Here is a 17,623-nt window from a genome sequence, read left to right on the forward strand (position 1 = left end):
CTTGCCTACATGTCAGTGCAACCAGGCCCCTAGCACCTAGCGCCTAGCCCCTATCACCTAGCCCCTAGCACCTAGCACCTAGCACAGATAGGGGTTCCTTAAAATGAGCCCAAACAGACCAAAACTGTCCCCCTGTATCACCCTCTCAGGCACACGTGACCCGCTAACTACCCTCATCATACCCTCTGCATGTTTACCACTAGTAGAAAAGAGCCCGGGGGGAGGGGTCGGGTGCTAGTTACAGAGGTGAGCGGAGAAACCTGCCTTTCATTACCAGCAGAGAGCAGGACCAGGGGTTCAAGGAGAGGGTAGGCTCTGTTCTCTGTTACATACACATTTCTGTCTGATCGCGCGCACGCACACACGCACACACACACACACACACACACACACACACACACACACACACACACACACACACACACACACACACACACACACACACACACACACACACACACACACACACACACACACACACACACACACAGCGGTCTTGTGAGGTTCTCATTATACACTACAAAGTGAATGCATGCATATTCTGTCTGTAATGTGGAAATAAACAGAGAAAGGATGAGGTAGTTACCCTCCCTCCATTTTACCGAGGCATCCACAGGATGATTTGCTGCAGCCATTTTGTGTAACAGCACCCTCCATTATCCTCAAAAGTTCCCCAAACATAACAAATCGACTTTTCAGAATGTCATAACGAATCTCATGAACCGGTAGTTACTGAAATGTATTGAAATGACTACATTGTAATTTGAGAGGACACACTACTGAGGATATTGAGTGTGTTTGGCTGCGTTTCATTACAGACTGAACTACTCCAGTAGCTTTCCCCAGACATGCTTCTTTTACTTTGTCCACTGATCTCCAGGAGGAATTCAGGGCTCCCCTAACCAACAACACACACACACACGTACGCAAGCACACACAAGCACACACACAACAAAACATGCATATTGCCACCAGATGCTGGATAAATCAAAACCATATGCCCTGTCCTCAAGGTTCTAAGTATGTACATTGTGAACAATGATACAGGGATTCAAAGAAAGAAAAAAACCACACACGCACACACACAAACTCTTGAGTGCCCTGCAGACCGTCACAATGGGAGTTTCCATAAAGCATGCTGGCGGTTTGTAGAACAGGTCAGTATTGAGCATGAGTGAGCATGTGTTTTCAGTCTAATGAGTGATTATGAGGGGCTGTAAATCATCCACACGGGCCTGAAGGGAAAAGGAGGTGAGGGGGGCTCGGCGAGAGGTATTGGAGGGGGGAGGGGAGTTGGGGGGGATCTAAGCCCAGGTGGGGAGATCCCATTCAGCTACAAATTCACTGTAAATGGGTCTTATCAGATGCATAAATCACTGATAATAGCTCTTTTAAGTTGTCTTATTTGGACAAATGTATGTGTTTTCTAGGTCAGTCAACTGTCTGAAACAGAGGTAGGACCTAGAAATGATTACTTGGACAGAACACAAACAAACTAGATTGAATACTGATCGGTATCATCGTTCCACTAATTCTGACACAATCTGTCGAATCGGTCATCGATTGGGCAATTCTCCGAAGAGCCAGACGCCCAGACCTGCTTGAGGACAAATAACAGTTATTTATGGATGAGGTGGTCTAGAGACCAGACCACAATAGTAAAGATCCCAAACCCAGATAGGATAGAGTAAACCAGGATAGGACAAGGACCAGATCAAGACCCTGTTAGGGTGAAGGACATTCAGACCACGTAAAGAACCGAGCTTACTGGAGGAGAGAACAGCAGAAGAAAAAGCAGAGAAACCAAGGGGGATTGGCTAAAAGGATTTACGCTTGTGGGGGTCAGAGGTGAGGAGGGGTTGGGTTTAAGATGGGAGATTAAGCTGGGGCCTCAGTGAGAGGTTAAGTGCAAGGCTGACTGGGAAACCGCTCTGGGTGGAGCCGGGTTCAAAGCATTCAAACCCAAGCTTAGGTAAACATTTTGAAAATGTAACGTACATTTAACTCCCCTGCAAAGTATGCAATCTCCCAATCTCGCATACATCCTGGTAAGTAAGAAACATAAGGACAATAGTGCCTTGCTGCAAAGCCTTCAGAATCTCCTCATTTTGGTAGTGGTATAGTGCAAGGACATGACCAACTTCTGTCCTACCCAACTTCCGCCTTTGGAGAAGGTAAAATATAGGAGCTAAGATCCTTTGGAGGTCAGACGTTCTCTCCGAGGGAGGTGTGTATAAGATGGCCGCGCAGAGCCGTGTGAAATGATGTCCTGGGATCAGGGAGTTCAGCTGGAGTTGTATAAGATGGCTGTGCAGAGCCGTGTGAAATGCTGTCCTGGGATCAGGGAGTTCAGCTGGAGTTGTCAGTCATACAGTGGAATTAAACGGCAGAGAAGGGGTTTTAAATTAGAGTGAAGAAATCCCCTTGCCTGACAATTTGGTGAGAATTAAGAGCAGCAGTGGGGCCCTGGCCAAGCTAATCCTTAAAACAGAACTCACCTTGATAAGAAAGCTATGAGAGGTCAGCACTCAGCTAAAGATAATGGGCACATTTCAACATCCCCCCACACACATAAAATACATCACATCACTCCTCTCACCTCAAAGTCATTCTTTCTCACTCTTTTTGGTGGCTTCTTGGAATAACTCGTGTTCTTCCACTTGCTACTCAAGTTTCACGTTTTCTAAGTCATATGTACAGGATACACATAGTATACATCAGTGGTGTAAAGTACTTAAGTAAAAATACTTTAAAGTACTACTCAAGTAGTTTTTTTGGGGGGGGGTATCTGTACTTTGCTTTACTCTTTATATTTTGGACAACTTTTACTTTAACTTCACTACATTCCTTAAGAAAATGATGTACTTTTTACTCCATTCATTTTACTTGACACCTAAAACTACTCCTTACATTTTGAATGCTTAGCAGGACAGGAAAAGAGTCCAATTCACACACTTATCAAGAGAACATCCCTGGTCATCTCTACTGCCCCTGATCTGGTGGACTCACTAAACACAAATGCTTTGTTTGTAAATGATATCTGAGTGTTAGAGTGTGCCCCTGGCTATCCGTAAATTAATCATTTGAAATGATTTACACTTTTACTTTTGATACTTAAGTATATTTGAGCAATTACATTTACTTTTACTGGGTGACTTTCACTTTAACTTGAGTTATTTTCTATTAAAGTATCTTTACTTGTACTCAAGTATGACAATTGGGAACTTTTTCCACCACTGCTCTGCTCTCTGCCTAGAGTATCCCTGATTTACCTCCTCATGTGCATTTTAGCAGTAGGACTATGGTCTCATGAGTCTTCTCATGTGGATAGGCCAAGTGCCCCCAGGGGTCCTAGTACCCCTGGTTGTGAACCACTGGCATACATCGTTCAACCAAATGCTGACTTGCAGGTTCCTTCTTGACAACGCAACAACAATAAGAAATAATACAAGATAAGAACACGAACGTAAAGTAAATGGCTCGGTAGAATAGAATAAACATTTTAGCACAAGTATAATACAGGAAGGCACAATTTATAGTCTAATATTTGTACATGTTTTGGGGGAAGAGGGGATTGTGGTGCTAAATTGTGCAGTATTTAGCAATAATAACAGGAGTTGTGATGTGTGTGTAGCATCAATGTATATGTGTGTGTTAGTGTGTGTAGTGTGTGTGTAGTGTGTGTGTGTGTGTGTGTGTATGTGTGTGTGTGTATGTGTGTATGTGTGTGTGTGTGTGTGTATGTGTGTGTGTGAGTACATGAATGCTAAGGTGCAGAGATTCAGTGCAGGTGGTCAGTCCAGTTCAAGTGTTCAGCAGTCTGATGGGTTGTAGATAGAAACTGTCTCTGAGCCTGTTGGTATCCTTACCCAGAGGTGGCCAGAGAGACCTAGAAGCCTGGGGCTTGAGTTTCAGCACGGCGGGGAGGATGTAGGGTAATGGAAGGCTACACCCCCAGACCCTTCAATTCCTCATTACATGGTTAGGGGAGATCATCCAATAAGGGAGAGAAAGGGACAGGGGATGAGATGGATGGTGTGGATGTGTGGACAGAGGGAACGATAGATAGAGGAAGTTCAGACAGATTGACAGATAAGGGGATGAGGGATATGTGCGTGATGACTATACAAACACACACTGAAGCTTGAGTAAAGACAGACAGACGGAGAGGCTGGCCAGTGTCGTTGTGGACACACAAAAAGCAGACAGACTGGTTGACAGAGAGATGGATGGACACACTGATAATTAAATGGATAAAATCTTGTAACTTTAGTCCTCAATCCCAAGAGGCATTCTCCACGACCTGCTCCTGGCAGTAAGAAGAAGTCTATATGGAACGAAAGTAACCAGACACAGTTCTCAACAACCCCACCACATACACAGATTCTCTTCCTCACACTCAAACATACACACCTGTCTTTCTGCTCGGGCCTCCACCACCCTGGCTCCACACTTGACTGCACGCAGGAATGCAAGGGGAATGACACAATTACTTTAGTGCTGAAACCTGATTGGCCCAGTCTCTTATCTCCTCAACAAAGGCCCTAATGGTTGGGCATTCAGATAGGGGTTAAAGGTCACAAAGACACTGTCAACACCAGAAACCAGAGCTAGCTCAATACCCATCTCTCACACCCACCCACTCACACAGCCCAGGACTGCCTGTGTTGAAAACATCAAATTATAAAACCATTACAAACTGGGACACTACACTTATTGTATTAGTGTGGAGAATTAAGAGCAGGACTTAATGGCAGATTTCAGCAGAAAGACCCTATTTGAAGTGTGCTGGTGTGGTTGGAGAGGGTATTTATTGTTTTACATTGAATAAGGGTCAGAGTTCGGAGGGGTCATCCTCTCATTGTTTATCTCTGTGACACACTTCCTCTGAAACAGCCGAGCGTAGGGCACATTAGGGTCATGGGACCTGGCAATGACTCATCAATAACACAGATAATCAAAACACATACATTCGCTTGAACGCAGTGGGAAAAAAACGACACCCAGAGTAAGAGTTGAGACAGTCTGTGTGAGGAAGCCTGTGGTGATCTCTCTCTGAGCTGTTCTGACTGCTTTGAGGCTGTGGGTCTGGGGATGTGGGTCTGGGGATGTGGCTCTGTGGCTGTGGGTCTGGGGCTGTGGTTGTGGGGCTGTGGGTCTGAGGCTGTGGCTCTGAGGCTGTGGGTCTGGGGCTGTGGTTGTGGGGCTGTGGGTCTGAGGCTGTGGCTCTGAGGCTGTGGGTCTGGGGCTGTGGGTCTGAGGCTGTGGCTCTGAGGCTGTGGGTCTGGGGCTGTGGGTCTGGGGCTGTGGGTCTGAGGCTGTGGGTCTGAGGCTGTGGCTCTGAGGCTGTGGGTCTGGGGCTGTGGTTGTGGGGCTGTGGGTCTGAGGCTGTGGGTCTGGGGCTGTGGCTCTGAGGCTGTGGGTCTGGGGCTGTGGGTCTGGGGCTGTGGGTCTGAGGCTGTGGGTCTGGGGCTGTGGGTCTGGGGCTGTGGCTCTGGGGCTGTGGCTCTGAGGCTGTGGGTCTGGGGCTGTGGCTCTGAGGCTGTGGGTCTGGGGCTGTGGGTCTGGGGCTGTGGGTCTGAGGCTGTGGGTCTGGGGCTGTGGGTCTGGGGCTGTGGCTCTGGGGCTGTGGCTCTGGGGCTGTGGGTCTGGGGCTGTGGGTCTGAGGCTGTGGGTCTGAGGCTGTGGCTCTGGGGCTGTGGCTCTGGGGCTGTGGTTGTGGGGCTGTGGCTCTGGGGCTGTGGCTCTGTGGCTGGGGCTGTGGCTCTGGGGATGTGGCTCTGGGGATGTGGGTCTGAGGATGTGGGTCTGAGGCTGTGGCTCTGAGGCTGTGGGTCTGGGGCTGTGGCTCTGAGGCTGTGGGTCTGGGGCTGTGGGTCTGAGGCTGTGGGTCTGAGGCTGTGGCTCTGAGGCTGTGGGTCTGGGGCTGTGGTTGTGGGGCTGTGGGTCTGAGGCTGTGGGTCTGAGGCTGTGGCTCTGAGGCTGTGGCTCTGAGGCTGTGGGTCTGGGGCTGTGGGTCTGGGGCTGTGGCTCTGAGGCTGTGGGTCTGGGGCTGTGGGTCTGGGGCTGTGGGTCTGAGGCTGTGGGTCTGAGGCTGTGGCTCTGAGGCTGTGGGTCTGGGGCTGTGGGTCTGGGGCTGTGGCTCTGAGGCTGTGGGTCTGGGGCTGTGGGTCTGGGGCTGTGGGTCTGGGGCTGTGGGTCTGAGGCTGTGGGTCTGAGGCTGTGGGTCTGGGGCTGTGGGTCTGGGGCTGTGGCTCTGGGGCTGTGGCTCTGAGGCTGTGGGTCTGGGGCTGTGGCTCTGAGGCTGTGGGTCTGGGGCTGTGGGTCTGAGGCTGTGGGTCTGAGGCTGTGGGTCTGGGGCTGTGGGTCTGGGGCTGTGGCTCTGGGGCTGTGGCTCTGAGGCTGTGGGTCTGGGGCTGTGGGTCTGGGGCTGTGGGTCTGAGGCTGTGGCTCTGGGGCTGTGGCTCTGGGGCTGTGGTTGTGGGGCTGTGGCTCTGTGGCTGGGGCTGTGGCTCTGGGGATGTGGCTCTGGGGATGTGGCTCTGGGGATGTGGGTCTGAGGATGTGGGTCTGAGGCTGTGGTTCTGGGGCTATGGCTCTGGGGCTATGGCTCTGGGGCTGTGGCTCTGGGGCTGTGGCTCTGAGGCTGTGGCTCTGAGGCTGTGGGGCTGTGGCTCTGGGGCTGTGGCTCTGGGGATGTGGGTCTGAGGATGTGGCTCTGAGGATGTGGCTCTGAGGATGTGGCTCTGAGGATGTGGCTCTGGGGCTGTGGCTCTGGGGCTGTGGCTCTGAGGCTGTGGTTGTGGGGCTGTGGCTCTGAGAATGTGGTTGTGGGGCTGTGGCTCTGAGAATGTGGCTCTGAGGCTGTGGGTCTGGGGCTGTGGTTGTGGGGCTGTGGGTCTGAGGCTGTGGGTCTGAGGCTGTGGCTCTGAGGCTGTGGCTCTGAGGCTGTGGGTCTGGGGCTGTGGGTCTGGGGCTGTGGCTCTGAGGCTGTGGGTCTGGGGCTGTGGGTCTGGGGCTGTGGGTCTGAGGCTGTGGGTCTGAGGCTGTGGCTCTGAGGCTGTGGGTCTGGGGCTGTGGTTGTGGGGCTGTGGGTCTGGGGCTGTGGCTCTCAGTCAGTGGGTCTGGGGCCGTGGCTCTGAGGCCGTGGCTCTGGGGCCGTGGCTCTGGGGCCGTGGCTCTGGGGCCGTAGTAGCAGGGGCAGGGTGAGAGCAAAGTAGGGACTATTCCGGTGGACTGAAAGCTGAGGAACAGAGGGGAGAACATCCAGCTAAGTGTCAGAGAACAGAGTCAAGGACAGGCTGAGAGCTCTCAGTGGTTTGGGCTGTCCCTCTTAAGGAAGGAGAGAGGAATGTCCACGAGGGAGTTAAGCTGAAAGTGGTGAGGGTGAGGAGGGGTGTAAGCTCAATCCCCGAACCACATCTCCCCCCTCCACTCCTTCACCGTGGAGAAGGTCACAGTATCTGCAGGGAGGAATGTCTGAAACAAGAGCTGCCAAGGAAACGGATCACCTTAAAACGATTACAGGAGTATGGATATTATACTGTAGGTGAGCGTATGCACTCTGTTTTTGGGATGCTTCACTTAGAATGCACGAGTGTGCGCGCACTTCCATGTGTTTTTCGTTCTGTATTCGTGCGCGTGTTTGCATTAATGTGTGCGCGTTTGAGATCTCTGGAGGGAGTGTGTGTAACATGTCGTTATTATGAGCTCAGTTCGCTGCTAAATGAGGAGTCTCGATGATTGACACCGGTGTGTGTATTTATTGTGACTGAGTACAGATTACACACAGAAAGGATGGGCGAATCAAATCATACATATCTATACATTATATTTTGAAAGGGAATTTTATAAAAGAGGGGTTCCCGTTTTCATAACAGATCCTCAATGTGAAGACCACATTTCCCACAATCCTTTAGTTAACAAGGAACCACACAATATCCCCAAACATGTGAAAATGGTGGCATCTGAAGAGACTTCTGTATGGCAGATCTAACTACATAACCCAGGGAGGGCTTTCTGCTTTATAGAACAGGCATTTTGATATCAGTCCACATAGAAGATCAAATGGCACTCGAGCAAGACGAAAAACTGACCACCTATAATATCAACCAAATAATGAGAGGCCAGACTGGTATTTTTCCTGGTCAAAGTCCCAAGTAAAAATGGTCAGGGACCTCCTTCAGTCTGAGTGTGTGGAAGTGAGCTGCCCAGTCCAGCAGCAACAGGAAGTGGAAATGCCAGCCAGCCATACTCCAAGAGAAACACAGGAAGTAATGTAGCTGCTGACAGGAGGGGTGGAGAGACAGAGAACTGACTAAAAACCCAACTTCTGTCTGTTCAATATATAAAAGTGCTGATACGTCTCAGTCCTGCTCTCCTCCCACACGACTGACCCAGGAGGGTCACACATTGTCACTGAAGAAGATAAGGAAATGAAGGCTTGTATGACTACAGTCTGTTCTGGTCCAAACGCCTACATTACCCATAACACCTGAGGAAAGCCGAGGCCATTTTGAAACCAAAGGAAAAAGTGAGGCCGATTCGAGTCCAAACACACGTTTTCCGGGTCCGCTGAAAAAGGTGTCACCCCTCCACACCACATCATCGTATAATTCCCATGGAGTAATAATCCATGTTGCAGTCTGCCACTGGCGAAATACACCAATAGATAAGCTTTAGTCCTTGGGTTGGCATTGGCACTGACCTGTTCCTCCAATGGTATCACCAGTTTGTTTAGGACCACAGGTAAACACTGAAGCAGTGGAGGCGGAGTGAGGGTGAACTGGCCAGAGAGGCAGTCTGAGAGGCTCCAGCAGCCTATCAAAAGGGGACGATCACACTCTCCCAGAAGTTTGGTTGGGCGCGTAAAACCCGTAACTTCAGATGAGCAAAGAAGTGTAATGGGTCCTCACTGAAAGAGGTTTTGCATAAAGCTAACCTCTTGTATTATTTTCACTGCATCGAGGATCGAGAGCCCAGCAGCCTCCTACCAGCCCTCAGCACCAGGCCTGACTGATCACTTGACTGATCAGTAAGGACAGGTTGCTCAGGATGTAGGGAAGGTCATCTACAGTTAGTTCAACTTGCGGTGCTGTCACTACGCCCAGTCACTGATGGACTTCTAAGAATGGGCCCGGCTGGTGCCAGGGTCGGGGACTGTGTGGTTGTAGCAGGGTGCTGGTTGGATCCATGGGTGTGCGATGTGCTGTGTGCGTGCTGGTGTCTGTGTTGGGTGAGGGTCAGAGGTCAGGGGTCAAGGTGAATGGTGCCGGGGTTAGAAGCGTATGGTGCCAGGGCTCTTGGTCATGGTCAGAGTCTGGATGCTGGACAGGATCTTCCTCTGGTGTCCAGCCAGGGTCACTCCCAGACGCAGCAGGTCCCTGAGGACAAGGACATACTGTTAGATAAACAGACGGACAGAAGGCCTGACAGACAGGCGGACCGACAGACAGACAGACTGAGTGACTGACAGATAGGCGGACAGAGACATAGAGCTACGGTCGTAGAGTGGGACTCAACTTCAAGAGGTTTGTAAGTCAGAGAGACTCATTGTTGCGGGTGTGACCTGTGAACTTACTCAGCAGTGATCTGGGCCAGTAGCTCTACAGAGGTGAAGCCTGCCTGGAGGAAGCTGTCCTCGTAACGCTCCATCTTGATGGCCCTCAGCCACTCCCCTACGGAGCCACACGCTGAGGGGGCCGGGGGGGTCCGCTGGTCCAGCAGGGGGTGGGACGGCCTGGGGACAGGGGACACACACTCTCTCTGTCACCAGCACACCAGGGGCCTCACAGGCATGTAGCCTTGAGGGACAGGCATTTCCACAGAATGGGGGCGGGATCTAAGGCTGCATGAGTGGCAGGGAACAACAATGGCTGTTGGAGGGGGGAAGGGGGTGTGGCCCAAGCTGTGAGTGACAGGTTAGTATTCGGGGTGGGATAGGGGGAGAGAATGGGCACAGTTAGAGTGTGACAGGTCACAGCAGGACAGAGGAGGAGGGACAGTAGGAGGTTAATGTAGACTGACTCTGACAGACAGGACTGTATTCTAGGGATGAAGCAATAGAATAAAGACTGGGCTCTTTTAAGAGTATATTCTCTCCAGCTGGTGAGACAGGCATCTCCTTGTCTTTACCACAGGCTGTGTTCAATCCCACACTGGCCTTCTCTGACTCTCCACACACCCTCCACACCCAGCCCCTTGCCTAGAGATCTGTGCCCACTCACCCTGCACCCTCCTGGGCCACGATCTTCAGCGAAGCGGGGTTGCGGATCAGCTTGTCCAGGGCGCTGACGATGGCGGCGAAGCGAGGGCGGGCCGAGCGCTCCTTCTGCCAGCAGTCCAGCATCAGCTGGTGGAGGTGGGCGGGGCAGTCAGGGGGCGGCGGTAGGCGGTAGTCCTGCTCTATGGCGTTGATCACGTCCTGGTTACTCATGTCCCAGTAGGGCCTCTCCCCGAACGACATGACCTCCCACATGACGATGCCGTAGCTCCAGGCGTCGGAGGCTGAGGTGAACTTCCTGAAGGCGATGGCTTCTGGGGCGGTCCAGCGGATGGGGATCTTACCACCCTGATAGAAGAGAGGACAGGGGGGGGTCAACAACCACACACCATAACCAGATGCACTATGGGATTGGTGTGAAGGAAGAACGGTAAGTCTCACCAGAGAGCTGGTGTAGGTGGGGTCTGAGGAGTTTTCCTGGAGGAAACGGGACAGGCCGAAGTCAGACACCTTACACACCAGGTTACTGTTGACCAGGATGTTGCGGGCGGCCAGGTCTCTGTGGACGTAGCTCATCTCAGACAGGTACTTCATGCCCGAAGCGATGCCACGCAGCATGCCCACCAGCTGGATGGGAGTGAACTGACCATCGTTCAACTACAGAGAGAGAGAGAGAGAGAGATGGGGAAGTTTGAATTGTAGGAGAACAAGTGGAGCGTGTGTGCGTTTGCATTTGTGTGTGTTTATGTGTAATAATAATAATAATAATAATTTGGTGGGGGATTATATTTGTCCTGAGTGTATTTTAACCCCCCCCCTCCAAAAAAAGTGTGAAGTAACACTCCCACTGGAGTTTTTCCCCCCTTACTAGCTCTGACTTTGCTGATATCTACTTTATTGAGGAAAAATGAAATGACTACGACTGTGACATGTGGTTGTCTCACCTCGCTATCTTCAGATGAATGCACTAACTGCTCTGGATAAGAGCGTCTGCTAAATGACTCAAATGTATATTTATGTCCCAACTCCCCCTGGGACACCCCCGGAGAGCAGGGTCACGGCCAAGTTGTGTGTGTGTGTGTGTGTGTGTGTGTGTAAAGGACTCTCGGAGAGACAACGTGACAGGACAATAGATAGACCGACCCTAAGGAAGGAGTCGAGCGCTCCGTTCTCCATGAACTCAGTGAGGATCATGACGGGACAGGAAGCAGTGATGATGCCCTCCAGGTGGATGATGTTGGGGTGCTGGAACTGGCCCATGATGCTGGCCTCCGACAGGAAGTCCCGCCTCTGCTTGTCTGTGTAGCCGCCCTTCAGCGTCTTGATGGCCACATAGTTCTCCTTCTTCCCTGGAACCTTCAGTCTACCCCGACACACCTCCCCAAACTCCCCTACGGCCGAGCCAGGGAAATACACTTTAGGTCAAACATGATACTGCAGCACCATACCAACCAGTCTGTTTACATCATGAAAAACAAAGCGATGAGAGAGACCAACCGGCACCGATGACCTCCTCGATCTTGACAAAGGAAACATCGATCTCCTTGGCAAACTCCCGTATGGCCTCGTTAGGATCCTCGTAAGTGAAGGGGTCAATATAGACCTTGACTCCTGAGGTGAGGAGAGGAGTAGAGGGAGGGTAGGGGGAAGTCAATGACGGAACAGCCAAAGTAACAGACAGACTAAAACATGAAAAACATGACTTTGAAAATAGCTGTATGCAGTATTTCTATGTGTGTGCGTGTGTGCGTGTGTGTGTGTGTATGTGTGTGTGTGTGTACTCACCTTGGCCCAGGAGGTACTGGCCGTTTTTGTCACTCAGCTCTGGGTCCTTCATTCTGCTGTGTCTACTACCGAGAAGAACAGTGTGTGGGAGAGGAAGAGGGGGGGATGAGAGAAAAGGGGCGAGGGGTCGGAGAGAGAGAGAGAGAAAGAGAGAGAGAGAGAGAGAGAGAGAGAGAGAGAGAGAGAGAGAGAGGGGAAGAAAGAGATTGCTAGTCCAGTGACGTAACACCACTGGTTAGGGTGTGTGAGGGTTTCTTAGTGTCACAAACAAGCTCATTTAGTCTCTCTCTCGGTCTCAGAAACAATACATGACTGGTAGATGAAGTAATGCCTTGACCCTGGGCCCTCTACTGTTCTGCACATTCAGGAGCCACTCTGTGTCTGGGCCTGCTGTGATGGAGGGCTCCATTAGTGAGACTTCCTTTGGCCCAGGCCCATCCCAGTAGGACTGTACAGCCCTGTAGCTACTGGACCCCTGCTTCTCTCTCTCTCTGTCTCTCTCTAACTCTCCTCCTGGCCCAAAATAGCAATACTGTTCCACTGTTCCACCCTCATCTGGCGGTAGAACCAGGCCGACAACTGTGAGTGTGAGCGCGTGTGTGTGTGCGTGAGGGTGTACACACTGTGTACTTCTTAGTGTATGCGCAAATACACAATGTGTGTGTATGTGTGTGCACAACTCTGCATGTGTGTGTAGTGTGTGCCCCAAGGTTAGAGCTATTGTTCTCCTGTCCTGTGGAGACAGGGCTGGGACGGCTGCATCCTGTCTACCCCCACTTCTCCACCCTCTCTCTCTCTCTACCTCTCTCTACCCTCTCTCTTTACCTTTCATGCTCTCTCACCCCTTCCCTCCACCCCCCTCTCTCTCTCTCTCTCTACCTCTCTCTCTCCCTCTCTCTACCCCTTTCTCTCTTCACCTTTCCCGCTCTCTCTCACCCCTTCTCTCCAAACCCCCCCAACCTCTCTTTACCTTTCCTGCTCTCTCACCGCTTCCCTCCACCCCCCCTCTTTCTCTCTACCTTTCTCTCTACCTCTCTCTCTCTATTCACCTTTCCCGCTCTCTCTCACCCCTTCTCTCCAACCCCCCCCCCTCTCTCTCTACCTTTCCCACTCTCCCTTTCTCTTTCTCACTCTCTAGTTCCCTACATTCCCAGAACCTTTTTTCAGAGGGCATGTGGAGCTATTTGCTGAAACAATGAAGCCAAGGGAAAGTGTTATCATGAGCGGAATAACTTCTAGCCCCGTAAGCACAAAGTCACAAAGAGAAATGATTTGGCTCTTTGAGAGTTTCGCTCAAATATGACACAGTGTACGAAGGTAACAGTCAGCGGCTGCAAAAAGACAAAAGCATGGCAAATGTTAAGACCCAGATTTCTATTTTAGCTTTTCCCTTTTTGTAAAATTCACATTACAGTATTTCTGTCCCCATCTTGCCCGCTCTCTCTCCCCCTCCCCCAATCCTCCCTCTCTCCCTGGTTCTCACCGTATGCAAAAGACAGCCACAGTGATGACAGTGACAAGCAGCAGCATCCCCATGGCGATAAGGACACCGGTCACCAGAAGCTGGGAAGGAGAGTCATGCCCTGAGACGCAAAGAAAAAAAGGTTGTAACTAAAACAAATGTCTTAACTAATAAACTAATGTTGTAACTATAGAACTAATGTTGTAACTAATGAACTAATGTTGTAACTATAGAACTAATGTTGTAACTAATGAACTAATGTTGTAACTATAGAACTAATGTTGTAACTATAGAACTAATGTTGTAACTATAGAACTAATGTTGTAACTATAGAACTAATGTTGTAACTATAGAACTAATGTTGTAACTATAGAACTAATGTTGTAACTATAAGAACTAATGTTGTAACTATAGAACTAATGTTGTAACTATAGAACTAATGTCGTAACTAATGAACTAATGTCGTAACTAATGAACTAATGTCGTAACTAATGAACTAATGTTGTAACTAATGAACTAATGTTGTAACTAAAACGAATGTCTTAACTAATGAACTAATGTCGTAACTAATGAACTAATGTCGTAACTAATGAACTAATGTAACTAAAACGAATGTCTTAACTAATGAACTAATGTCATAACTAATGAACTAATGTTGTAACTAATGAACTAATGTTGTAACTAATGAACTAATGTTGTAACTAATGAACTAATGTTGTAACTAATGAACTAATGTCGTAACTAATTAACTAATGTTGTAACTAATGAACTAATGTTGTAACTAATGAACTAATGTTGTAACAAATTAACTAATGTCGTAACTAATGAATGAACGTCATAACTAATGAACTAATGTCGTAACTAATGAACTAATGTTGTAACTAATGAACTAATGTTGTAACTAATGAACTAATGTCGTAACTAATGAACTAATGTTGTAACTAATGAACTAATGTCATAACTAATGAACTAATGTCATAACTAATGAACTAATGTCGTAACTAATGAATGAACGTCATAACTAATGAACTAATGTCGTAACTAATGAACTAATGTTGTAACTAAAACTAATGTTGTAACTAATGAACTAACCAATGAACTAATGTCGTAACTAATGAACTAATGTCGTAACTAATGAACTAATGTCGTAACTAATGAACTAATGTTGTAACTAATGAACTAATGTCGTAACTAATGAACTAATGTTGTAACTAATGAACTAATGTTGTAACAAATTAACTAATGTCGTAACTAATGAACTAATGTCGTAACTAATGAACTAATGTCGTAACTAATGAACTAATGTCGTAACTAATGAACTAATGTTGTAACTAATGAACTAATGTTGTAACTAATGAACTAATGTTGTAACTAATGAACTATGTAACTAATGAACTAATGTTGTAACTAAAACGAATGTCTTAACTAATGAACTAATGTCGTAACTAATGAACTAATGTCGTAACTAATGAACTAATGTTGTAACTAATGAACTAATGTCGTAACTAATGAACTAATGTTGTAACTAATGAACTATGTAACTAATGAACTAATGTTGTAACTAAAACGAATGTCTTAACTAATGAACTAATGTCGTAACTAATGAATGAACGTCATAACTAATCAACTAATGTCGTAACTAATGAACTAATGTTGTAACTAAAACTAATGTTGTAACTAATGAACTAACCAATGAACTAATGTCGTAACTAATGAACTAATGTCGTAACGAATGAACTAATGTCATAACTAATGAACTAATGTTGTAACAAATTAACTAATGTCGTAACTAATGAATGAATGTCATAACTAATGAACTAATGTTGTAACTATAGAACTAATGTCGTAACAAATTAACTAATGTCGTAACTAATGAACTAATGTTGTAACTAATGAACGAATGTCGTAACTAATGAACTAATGTCGTAACTAATGAACTAATGTCGTAACAAATTAACTAATGTCATAACTAATGAATGAATGTCATAACTAATGAACTAATGTCGTAACTAATGAACTAATGTCGTAACTAATGAATGAATGTCATAACTAATGAATGAATGTCATAACTAATGAATGAATGTCGTAACTAATGAACTAATGTCGTAACTAATGAACTAATGTCGTAACTAATGAACTAATGTTGTAACTAATGAATGAATGTCATAACTAATGAACTAATGTTGTAACTAATGAACTAATGTTGTAACAAATGAACTAATGTCATAACTAATGAATGAATGTCATAACTAATGAACTAATGTCGTAACTAATGAACTAATGTTGTAACTAATGTCATAACTAATGAATGAATGTCATAACTAATGAACTAATGTTGTAACTATAGAACTAATGTTGTAACTAATGAACTAATGTTGTAAGTAATGAACTAACCAATGAACTAATGTCGTAACTAATGAACTAATGTCGTAACTAATGAACTAATGTCGTAACTAATGAACTAATGTTGTAACAAATGAACTAATGTCGTAACTAATGAACTAATGTCATAACTAATGAATGAATGTCATAACTAATGAACTAATGTCGTAACTAATGAACTAATGTCATAACTAATGAACTAATGTTATAACTAATGAACTAATGTTGTAACTAAAACTAATGTTGTAACTAATGAACTAATGTTGTAACTAATGAACTAATGTTGTAACTAATGAACTAATGTCGTAACTAATGAACTAATGTCATAACTAATGAACTAATGTTGTAACTAATGAACTAATGTTGTAATGAATGAACTAATGTCATAACTAATGAACTAATGTTGTAACTAATTAACAAATGTCTTAACTAATGAACAAATGTTTTAACAAATTAACTACTGTTGTAACTAATGAACTAATGTCTTAACAAATGAACTAATGTCTTAACTAATGAACTAATGTTGTAACTAATGAACTAATGTTGTAACTAATGAATGTTGTAACTAATGAACTAATGTTGTAACTAAAACTAATGTTGTAACTAATGAACTAATGTGATTTGGCAAATTAACAAGAAGGTGGAAAGAACACACAAAAAAGGTGAAAACCCCCAGAATACTTTGTGAGCCTGGACATGGATAGGCCTCCCTGAAAGAGTGAAGCCTGGGCCTTTCCTTACCATCAGGCATGGTGCGGAAGGAGGCTGCTGGGCTGAAGCTGCCGTAGCCGGCCATGGTGCGAGCCCGGACCTGCACCTCATACTGAGTGGCCCTGCGGAGATCGCTCAGCACCACCTGGTTACTGTCACTCTCCCTGTAGCTACACAACTGCTCCTGCTCCTCACCTCGACGCTCCTGCAGGACGGAGAGAGAGAGAGGGACGGAGAGAGAGCAGGATAGAGGAAGAGAGGGATGGCGGGACGGTGGGAGAACAAAAGCAGATAAGAGCGCCAGGTTGAGCCAGTGGGAGGGAGGTCAGAGTGATGTACACAGATGTAACGGTCGACTCCCTAAGATCTGAGGTGAGTCAGAGCTAGAGTATTTAACAGTGGGAGGACAGAGCGTCTGGTCATCCTCACCGTCTCACAGTAACGTAGCTGGTACTGCAGGATGGTGTAGTGCAGCTGGGCTGGAACTGACCAGTGGAGAGTCAGACTGCTCTCTGTAGAGATACTCTTCCTGATCACAGACACCAGAACTGGAACTGCACTCAGACCAACACAAAGAAACGACATTATAAGATAAAAAAACAACATTCAATCTTCCTCTTCTAACCATACGACCCCAACCACAAACCCTTCTCTCGTCCTCTCTGTGTCTCTCTCTCACCGTCGTGACTGGTTGTGATGTTGACACTGTCGCTGGGTGCCCCCTTGCCGTTGGGCGGGGTGACCCCGTTGAGGGCCTGGATGGAGAAGGTGTATGTAGTGTGAGGCATGAGGCCCCAGACCACCACCCTGCGGCCCAGCAGGCCACGCTGAGAGGGCCGGTAGCTGACACTGTCCCCGCAGGGAGAGCAGGGGCCCCAGGGGGCCCCACACAGAGAACACTCCACAGAGTAGCTCAGGTCAGTCCGGCCACCACTGTCCTGGGGCTCGCTCCACTCTAGGGTCACCGTGGTGTCGTTAATCTGGGTGACGATGCTACGCGGGGCAGAGGGGGGTCCTGAAGGACAGGGGGGAGAGGAGAGGGTCACACACCACCTCATCAG

The 17,623-nt window shown here is 47.6% G+C and overlaps 1 protein-coding gene across 2 annotated transcripts in view; it reads right to left on the bottom strand.

Moving 5' to 3' along the window:
• Positions 1 to 7,740: 7,740 nt before the first annotated feature.
• The window catches only part of LOC106603099 (ephrin type-B receptor 4a), a 33,648-nt gene continuing 23,765 nt past the window's right edge, over positions 7,741 to 17,623 (bottom strand). Inside the window, exons 6-16 of one of the 2 annotated variants that reach the window (XM_014196312.3) lie at positions 17,242 to 17,577; positions 16,992 to 17,116; positions 16,593 to 16,767; positions 13,491 to 13,590; positions 12,008 to 12,069; positions 11,720 to 11,833; positions 11,366 to 11,613; positions 10,664 to 10,879; positions 10,227 to 10,570; positions 9,581 to 9,739; positions 7,741 to 9,383 (exon numbers count right to left, since the gene is read on the bottom strand). In XM_014196312.3, the coding sequence (XP_014051787.1) occupies positions 9,278 to 9,383; positions 9,581 to 9,739; positions 10,227 to 10,570; positions 10,664 to 10,879; positions 11,366 to 11,613; positions 11,720 to 11,833; positions 12,008 to 12,069; positions 13,491 to 13,590; positions 16,593 to 16,767; positions 16,992 to 17,116; positions 17,242 to 17,577 (1,985 nt within the window). In that variant the 3' untranslated portion in view covers positions 7,741 to 9,277. Of the gene's footprint in view, positions 9,384 to 9,580; positions 9,740 to 10,226; positions 10,571 to 10,663; positions 10,880 to 11,365; positions 11,614 to 11,719; positions 11,834 to 12,007; positions 12,073 to 13,490; positions 13,591 to 16,592; positions 16,768 to 16,991; positions 17,117 to 17,241; positions 17,578 to 17,623 lie in introns of both variants that reach the window. The other variant, XM_014196310.3, reaches the window with a different exon arrangement.

The sequence above is a fragment of the Salmo salar genome, chromosome 04 (assembly GCF_965601325.2).
Source record: "Salmo salar chromosome 04, fSalSal1, whole genome shotgun sequence".
Lineage (NCBI taxonomy): Eukaryota > Metazoa > Chordata > Actinopteri > Salmoniformes > Salmonidae > Salmo > Salmo salar.